At 42.3% G+C, this 9599-nt stretch overlaps 1 protein-coding gene across 1 annotated transcript in view; it reads left to right on the forward strand.

The window, feature by feature from the left end:
- The window catches only part of znf408 (zinc finger protein 408), a 28433-nt gene extending 19684 nt beyond the window's left edge, over positions 1–8749 (forward strand). The window contains exons 6-9 of the mRNA XM_086294932.1: positions 629–838; positions 1141–1264; positions 3838–4071; positions 6708–8749. Coding sequence (XP_086151058.1) covers positions 629–838; positions 1141–1264; positions 3838–4071; positions 6708–7318 — 1179 coding nt within the window. The 3' untranslated portion in view covers positions 7319–8749. The remainder of the gene's footprint in view (positions 1–628; positions 839–1140; positions 1265–3837; positions 4072–6707) is intronic.
- Positions 8750–9599: the final 850 nt, after the last annotated feature.

The following is a 9599-nucleotide window of genomic DNA, read 5'->3' on the forward strand; positions in this document are numbered from 1 at the left end:
AAAAGTGCATTTAAAAAGCAGTAAATTGTCACTGCAGCAATTTCCACTCAAAGTGCTGTTGTTCATCTGAGACCGTACAGGGTCAGAGCAACTTGTAAGATTTTTTGGAAAGTCTGGATGCTAAACCACAGGCAGGTTGCTTACACCTGTAGACATCCTCACACATCTTTGTTTCTCTCCGTGCTGTTCAGTGTGTCCTTTTTTATGTCCAGGCTTTGAGTCCCTGAATGATTCCTCTCCTCCAGTACAGTAAAAGTAAAGTAAAAACACAGTTTTTAAATGTTTTTATTTCTTTTTTATTCTGAATGGTGGACACAAAAAGTGTTGTGCCAAGGAGTAGAAAAAGTGGCCTCTGAATTGCACACCAGAATGTTTTTGGGGGGTCAGGTTGAGTGGATTGGAGACAAAGTTTGAGAGGCTGAGATGGTTTGGATATGTGCATGGAGAGGAGGGGTAGTAGAAAGGTTGAGCTGCCAGGCAGGAGGAAAGGAGGAAGAGAAGGTGGACATGCAGAGGGCCGGTGTGTGAGGAGAAGATGCTTGGGGTAGGGTGCGGGGGAGGCAGATGATCCACTCAACAAGAAGAAACAGATTGAGTTAAATATTGTATAAAATCTATTTATGTGTAGATGAGTCACCGCGGGGAGCGTCCCTTCTCCTGTCCTCACTGTGAGAAGACGTATGGCCTGAAGCGGGACCTGAAGGAGCACATGGTCCTGCACACGGGGGAGAAACCTTATACCTGTGAGCACTGTGGGAAGGCATTCGCACGACGCCCATCCCTACGCATCCACCGCCTCCTTCACTGCAGTAGAATGAGCTACACTCAGCCTCCTAAGGTAGGGAAGAGTTCCACCCTGTTAGGTGTTTGTTCTCTCACATGCGCCGACATTTTCAAGTAATTTTAATAAGGAGGACAGTGCATACAATTGATTCATTTCCTTCTGTGTGCAGTGAAGAAAGCTGTTTCCCAGTGTTGTTTGTGTCTCAGCACCATAGTTTGAAATCACTCACGTAGCATCTTTAAATTTACACGCCAGTCTTGTTTTCCTTCTTTTTCCTCCTTGAACAGCAGTTTGAAGTGAAAATGTTTAATAAGAAGGAAAGAAGACGTGCTGCTTTTGTGTTTCTCCTCTCCCAGGTGCAGTGCACAGTCTGCCGCAAGCTTCTGGCTAACTCGGGCTCTCTGAGGAACCACATGAAACTCCACACGGGGGAAAAACCTCACATCTGTCAGCACTGTGGGAAGTGCTTCAGTCAGAAAGGTAACGTCCGAGGCGTGGGTGTGATCCTTCAGCTGCAACAAGCTGATCACTGGTCAGATGTGCTCGGCTGGAAATGGCCAACTTTTTACAGAACACCAGGTCTGGTTTTAATATAAGAAAATGTAATAAATTTGTCAGACATACCTGCTTCATAAGTCACTTCTTCATAATTAAAGAAAATATGTGATGAGCAGAAAAGAGACAGAAAAAATGCAAACAGCTGTTTTAGCCATAAGTCTGCATATTTTAGTTGAAACTCTGTGACTGTCAAAGTCATTTCAGCTTTCAGACCAGCAGTGAGATTCTCTGTCACGCTGCCTGTTGGCAGTCAGAAGGTTTTTGTTTTATGATCATTAGTAACTGCATGATCTAAACTCACACTGCTTCTCTTTAATAACCGGCCTGCTAATATTTTATTATCAGGTGTAATCAGTTCGTCCGACTTTAACGAGGGTGCTCTTTATTTCAGATTGCATGGTTGTCTCTATGATTCAATTCAATTTTATTCATATAGCGCCAAATCACAACAAGAGTCGCCTCGAGGCGCTTCATATATGTGCTGCAGCAAACTCTAAAGCAACATTTTGACACAATTAACAAATACTAAACAAGGTAAATGAAGCCTGTAGGAATGCCTGAATCTAGATGTAGACAGATAGTGCTGTTGGTTCACTTCATTGTGTGTTTATTACATTTAACAAAATAAACCTATAGGCTACATGTGCAGATGCTTCCAGCACAGCTGTTTCTGTCCTGTGTGCAGTTTGCACTTTACCAACGCATCCTTTTGTGCAATAAAAATAAAAAAAGGTCTATACCCCGCCGCTGTAGGGGGTGCCACACAAACTAACAATCAGCTGATTAGTGTACTTTAGCACGATTATAAAATATACCGGCTTCCTGTTTTGCCACAGTTTATTTGAGAACATTGATCGTTTTTTCGGCAGTTTTTAGAGTATTCTATATTTCTCCATAGATATGACCTAAAACATCATTGAAGAGAACCCAATATTACATTTGTACACTATGCAGCGAGGAAGATGATTGATGAAGTCCATAATTTCACCTGCTCCACTGAGGCAGCAGAGCTGCTTCTCCCTGGTGCTGCCATGAGGCAGAAATCATTCCTGCAGCTGTACAGTAACTCTCCTTTCTGTCACAGGTGAACACACCTGTCGGGCTTAATAGATTCTGTATTATATCTTCTTGCAGCAGTTTCTTTGATTTATAGGGGACATATTATTTATTAATGCAAATCCTTAGTTTTACTTTTTACTCTTTGATTTGGATTTTCTCACAGTATAAGACCCTCACTCTGCACCTGTGGCACTTCACTGTGCTCATTTATTGTGGACTGTGCTATTTTTATTTCTTTATCCTGCTGATATAACAGGGATCAATAAATCATCAATGTGTCTATTAATCTAAGAAGGACTCTGTGGGCTCAGCCTTTGACATATGCTGAGGAGCTCAGTCACTCAGAGGCAGTCAGAGCTGCTGCTCTTTTCTTCTGGGGGGGGGGGGCAGCAGCTTTTTTAATGTAGATGTGTTAGTAAGAATTGAATTGGCTGGTGAATATGGGAATCAAAAACCAGTCCTTATAGAGAATTGGTTCCCAGTAGTCCAGTTCCTTGGAATTGTTGGTCTGCTTGCCTGTCGGTCCTGCTGCTCTTGCACTACAATATGCGTGTAAGTTTTTATGTTTATTACACAAAAGGACAAGAGTGCAGCAGTAAAGTTGCATCATGCTACTTCAGCTCTTTACAAGCTAATGCTAAGCTGAGAGCACAATGAGAAATGATAAGTGAATCAATTAGGATTGAAATCAATAAGTAAAATAGATAAGGGAATCACAATCGCTAAATTCTTATAATTCATAATTTCACTCTGCTGGTCATTTCTCACAGATGCTATAAAGGCATCATCATGAAAGTGAAAGCAAAATGAGACGAGAGACATTTTGTTAAAGTCGTGTCCCAGGATATCACTGAAAGTGCCGAGTGTGACGCCACCCTGTGGCCTTTCTGTGTGCGTGGGTTGTCTCCTCCCACAGGTCAAAGACAAGCAGTTAGTGGGGTTCAGTTAATTGTCCATAGATGTGAAAGTGAGACCTTTGATTTGGATAACAGGAAAACAGTTTAATGGAAACACAGAAATGCTCAAACTGCAGTGTCATAAATGAAGCAGGTTTTCAGTGTTAGTCGTCTCCCTGAACCAAACTGTTTACACACACAGATCAAATTGATATTGATCTTCTCAACTCGATACGCTGCTGAAAAGTAAAAGTGTTACTTTCTTACTGTTGTAAAGTGTTTCCCAAAATGTCACATTTGTTCTGGTCACACTGACGTCATCATTTTTTTCAATAAGTGACTGTTACCCTGCTGTTTTCCTTCCACTCGATGTCGCTTCCAGCTGTGATCAATTCCTGCAGTTTATCTTTCCATTCGTCAAAGTGACACCACCAACACGTTACTGGACAAATGCATCATTCCCCTGCTCCCACTGCTGCTACAGCCCCCCCGACCCCTCCCTTTTAATAAGCAACTGTCTCTGTCTGTTTGTGTGTGCAGGAAACCTTGAGTGCCACTTGAGAATCCACAATGGAGAGAAGCCGTTCTCCTGCTCAGAGTGCAGTCAGACATTCTCCCAAAAACCGGAGCTGCGTCGGCACATGTTCTCCCACACCGGAGGCGGTTTTCTCTGTAGCTACTGCGGAAAATCGCTGAGGGACCCCCACAGCCTAAGGTCCCACGAGAGACTGCACACTGGAGAAAGACCCCATTGCTGCCCTATCTGTGGAAAAGGTTAGAGCTGCATATTAAAGCTTTATAAGTCAAATCATTTTTTTAAAGCAAGGAATGAGGCTCTGCAGCAGACCCAGGACACGCTCTCGGCTGACCTGGGAACGCCTCGTGTTCCACGGATAAGCCAGAGGAGGTGGCCGGGGAGAGGGAGGTCTGAGCTTCTCGGCTTAGACTGCTGCCCCCGTCACCCAGCCTGGATGAAACAGGATGAGAAATCCCTCAAGTCCTGTAATGTGTATAAATGTATAATTCTGCATAATTACCTCTGTGGCATCTTGTAACTCTGTGTAGCACAGTATGCTTTATATATACTATCCCAGTTGGAAAACCAGTAAGTTGAGTACATTAAATAGAAAAACACAAGCCTTATGGATTCAGAGAAGTAAGCTATAGAGTAGGAGCTCTAATTAAATGCACTTTAAAACCTCTGAAAACGACACTATGAGAAACCCACATTTAGACCACACACACCACAAGGCATTAGTCGGGAGGCTTTTCAGTCACGCTGTAGGGTGATCGATATTAACAACTAAACCTTTAAACACAAAAGCCTCAAATCAAACCCTGAAGAGTCAAAATCTGAATCAAACGTAGAGATGTATTCTCCCTCTTACTACAAACAAATGAAGCACAACTACAGTATGTGTGCAAAAATACACATGACTCAATATAAGGAAAATGATTACAATTGATTTAAAGGCATTCATTTATATTTAGCAAGTCATTGTGCATTTAAAGGTGTAAAAAAATAATGTGCACATTTACGAGCCTGAAAAGACGAATAAATAAGCCAACAGTAAGAGCACCGCACCAATCTCAGAAACCTGCTAACCCTTCATCCACAAGAAAAAACTGGTGTCTGTGTTACCATCCGTCAGATCAGTGAACCACTTAAAGATGGTTTAAGAGTCAAAACAAGCATCGATATAACCAACAGTGCGTGTCAAGCACTAGGCCTCCTTATATACATTATATTCTGTTTTGTTATTTTGTCAAAGAACTAGAAATTATTTTTTTGTTAAAAACTGCAGCTGAACCTAAAATGAGGCAAGTTGGACAATTTCCCTCCAAATAGCCTCGTTTGTCTCACTCATCTGCAAACGTTGTGTCCTGCATGCATGACTGGAAAACACAAACTACTCGTTACAACTTGGGCCAGCTTTCTTTTTACGAAGCATCAAACAGAAAGTATGCATCCATCAAGTTCAGGGTTTTATTATTGATGTCCAGCACATGCAAGAAACATTTTATCTCTCACGGACAACTGAGATGTATTTATACCTCATTTAATTCTGTTCTTGTATTTACAGCAGTGAGCATGGACGTTATATTACTGACAGATACATGAAGGGTTATTTAGTGTTGTGAAGAAGAACTTTCAGAGTACTCTTTACAGTCCTGTGAAGAAACAAGTGCACCCTAAATAAGAGGCAGGTGTTGATGATCAAATGTATAAGTGAGCCTGACTCCCTAAAAGCAGGAGGTTTGACAGTGTGCTGCATGTAGGTGTGTGTTAATATGAAGCCGCAGTCTTCCCAGGAGTGCACATCCAAACAGATCCACCCAGGCTCAAACTGTGCAAAGCTCAGACAAACAGCTACACCTGAGGCTCTACAGCTCTCACGAGTATGTTAAATGTAAAAGTTCATGACAGTTAAATCAAAAAAAGACTGAACTGAAAGCCTCGTCTCTCTAAACAGAACATGGAACAAAGTCCTTTGGACAAATACGAGGACATGTTTGGCCATAACTGGTGAGAAATAAACACCTCATCATCTGCCAGGCAGGGTGGTGGAGCGGTGGGCACCTTGTAGTCACAGTTGATCGTGACCTCCCCCGTACACTGAAGTACTCTGCAGTCGGTGTGTGTGAGATGGAGCTTGGCCGCAGGATAAAGATTCCAAGCACTCCAGGCCCAGTTAGTCCAGACCTGATTAAAATGCTCTAACATGACCTTAAGATAGATGAATGTCGACAGTCCTCAATGAACTGAAGCCATGTTGTAAAGAAGAGTGAGCTGAAACTCCTCCACATCGACGTGAGAGACTAATGAAGAAAATGATTTCTTCAAGTTACTAAAGATGGTTCTACAAGCCAGAGAATAATGAGCTGTTCTTAGTTTAAAGCTTTTTTCCAGAGGATCATATTTCTTAGATAAACACAGGCCTTGAGTGCTTTACATACAACGGCTGTAATATATCAGATTTTTCTTGATTTTGTAAATTGCATTAAAAATAATGATGGGTTATGAAATCAGACGTCCACTGTACAAAAAACAATACAGGTGTAAAAAGTAACACAGCTGCAAACAACGAGTCAGCTCATCTTCCATCATCCACGTTTAATTTGTTTTCCGCTCTTTGTGCTTTTCTGATGACAGATGACCTTGGATTAATCATGCTCAGCTCATGTGTAGAGACATGTTGTGCAGCTTGAACTGTAACTTTATGCTCTGAATTTGCTAAAGTTTGACCCTGACAAATATATAGATATACTACACCAGCCATTAAAGTGAAAAAGGAGGATAAAGCAGGGTATACTTTTGATTTACGAGCTGCTAATCTGAGTCAGCAGATTGTATATTCATGTTTGGTAAATCTTTGCATTTGAAATGTACTTTTGAATTTTCTGTCTAGGCTACACGTTGGCTACCAAGTTGAGGAGGCACGTGAAGTCGGCCCACATGAAGGAGAAACCATACACCTGCCACTGCGGCGCGTCTTACACTGTGAGACAAAGTCTGCTGAGGCACCAAGCTCAGCACAGGACAGACGGAGGAGTTCAAAAAGAGGAAGAAGAAGGACGTGGAGAGGAGATGCACACCAGAAATCAGGAGGTTCCACAAGAGTTAGCAAGTTCAGGATGCAGTCACCCAAAGCCAATCAGAGGCAGACCCAAGAAGAACTTCATCCCTCAGGGCACAGCAGAGAAGGACGGAGGTGAGGTCAAGCAGAGAAGATCACAAGAAAAAGGAGAGGGAGATAGCGTAGCTAACATCCAGCACGCCGTCGTGTACGTCCACACAGACGACCTGTCAGCGCCAAGCTCCACTCCTCTGCTCTTCACCTCGGAGGGCTCGCTGCCTGCAGGGACAGAACAGGAGCTGGTGGAGGTTTTGATATCGGAAAGCGCAGAGCAGTGCATTGTGGTCCACGGGCAGCAGGGGGTAGGAGAGCTCCTGATCTTACAGGAAGAAGGAAGTGGACTTTGCTCTGTTGCTCAGACAGTAGAGATAAACACAGTGTAGCTGTGATCATGGCTTCTGAACCCTTTGAGGACATCTTTAGTATTTAGGCCCTTCCTCTAACCTACCTCATCAACGGTTTATTTATTTTGGTACGTTTTATTGCCATTGAACGACCTTTACAGAACAGCTGTGAACTAATTTGATGGATTAGCTGCCATCAAATGATGCACACTTACTTGTCTGCCTTCTGTACAGGAAAGTGTGGGTGTATAGAAAAAGCTCTGAACACGAGCGAACTGTTGACACCCAGTGCTGACATTTACTGCTGATGCGCAGCACTTATGCTGTAAAATTGGCATCAAATCCTCTGCATTTACTTGGTTATTATCTTGAGTTAAAAGAAACAAAATAAAAACAGGGTCTTGTCATTATAACCAAAGAGCTCAATCTTTGTCTCGTTTGACCATAAAACTTTCTCCAGAAGGCGGCTGCACATGTCAGTCGAGCTCATGTATGTTTTGTAGCAGAGGCTTCATTCTTGGTTGGCACAATCAGTCCATTACAGTAACTGGCTTCACTCGTGGTGCTGGTGCTCCAGCAGCTGCCAGTTCATGGAAGATTTAAGGCTTACTGGTTCCTGGGTTGTTCCTAAACAGATTCCTGTTTGGGTGACAGATTTGGTCGTCCTACAGACCTTGGAAATATGCTGACACATCATACTTATGTCCAGTTACAGATCTGAGAGTCTGCAGTTACATAGAAATCATCCATTAGGCTTCTTTTGATCGTGCTCCAAATTCTTGTTGTTTAAAGTTATTAAAGCCCAGACTTACCATGATATTCATGACCATGATGAGTGTATGCAAATTTTTGACCACAACTGTGTGTACGTGAGGTTTTAGACGATGATATCGTTTTTGTAATCTTGCTGCTCTATGATGATACAGAGAACTGTAAATCAAACAGTCAAAATATGATTAAAGTGCAGACTTTCAGCTTTAACTCAAGGGGTTTATCCAAAGTATTGCATTAACTGTTGAACTTGTCAGCAATACCAAAAAGTCTACCTCTCCATGGTTAAGAAAAACAACTTCACAACAAGAACATTCTTGAGGAGGTGGGCGTATCTCAGGCCGATCAATGTCTACACGTAAATACAGAAGATTTACAGTAAGGTGCAAACCAGACCAGGAAGGGCAGATTAGACTTTGGCAGAGAGCAGCTGTAACAGCTGACACAGTTCTGTCTACATTCTCAGAGGACTGGATTTAAATCCATTAACTGTTGTTTTTCTAGCTAAACTTTTTACACTCGTTGTTCTGGGAAGGACACCTTTATATTGCAGTTGTGTTATGAGCTTTGTCCACGTGTTCTTTTATCACTTGAGGTCTAAAATAGGCTGTTATGTAAGATTCTGTCCTTGTGCTGTTGTACATGGCAGTCAGGCCTGCAAAGACAAATGATGAGAATAAATGGGTGTTTGACCTTTAATCTAACCTTTCCTCCTTTGTTGTATTCTCTCTGTGTAGGATGCCATGTTATAAAGGTGCGCTTCAATCAGGGATCCCACTCATCATTAAAGACAAAAGGCTGTTCGAACAAATGGGATCTAACTAATTCCCCCGTGGAAATGACAGGAGAACATGCGGCACTGTGCAAAGATTTGAGGCCTGAATCTTAAAATAAACACTTCACTAAGATAATAGACCCACACAGACGTATATACAGACAACTATTGTGAGTGACAAGGAGCCTGGACCGTAGGGATGAGCACAATTCAAATTTCCACATTAGGATACATGTTGTAAGGTGTGCTTTAGGTGGTGGCTATATATTAGGCTGTTTTCTCATGTAATAGTGAGAGGAAGCACTTGTGCAATTTCTGTTTTGAAAAATGCGTTCTTGGGAGGTTAAGCAGACTTAGGGGCACTCACAGGCTTCAGGGCTTAAGGCAGTCACCATGTAATTGCAGTGTCTGTGGTTGGAGGCTGCCTGGAGAACTTATGTTGCATGTCATCCCCTCTCTTTCACCTCATTTCCTTCACCTTTCTACCATCGGCTCTCAAAAGGAATGAAAATGTCTCCCAAAGCTGCTGAAGGCAGGAAGAAGAAAAGCATTAGAAAGTATCCAAAAAGTATCATTTTGCAGCCCATCAATTCAGACCCATTCACGTTTTGCTCTTCATATTGTGGATGGAGTTTAAACTCATGCACATTACACTGCACTGTGGGGTATTTAATGTTGGAGGGGAAATGGCAAATATGTCCATCCAGACAAAGTCTATATCATAAAGCGAGCTGTCTGAATAATGTTTTTAGAGTCACTTTCATCTACTCCACA

The sequence above is a fragment of the Aulonocara sp. 'chitande type north' Nkhata Bay genome, linkage group LG1, assembly GCF_057382095.1.
Source record: "Aulonocara sp. 'chitande type north' Nkhata Bay isolate Kocher_YH1m ecotype deep benthic linkage group LG1, A_spYH_male_GT1.1, whole genome shotgun sequence".
NCBI classification, from domain to species: domain Eukaryota; kingdom Metazoa; phylum Chordata; class Actinopteri; order Cichliformes; family Cichlidae; genus Aulonocara; species Aulonocara sp. 'chitande type north' Nkhata Bay.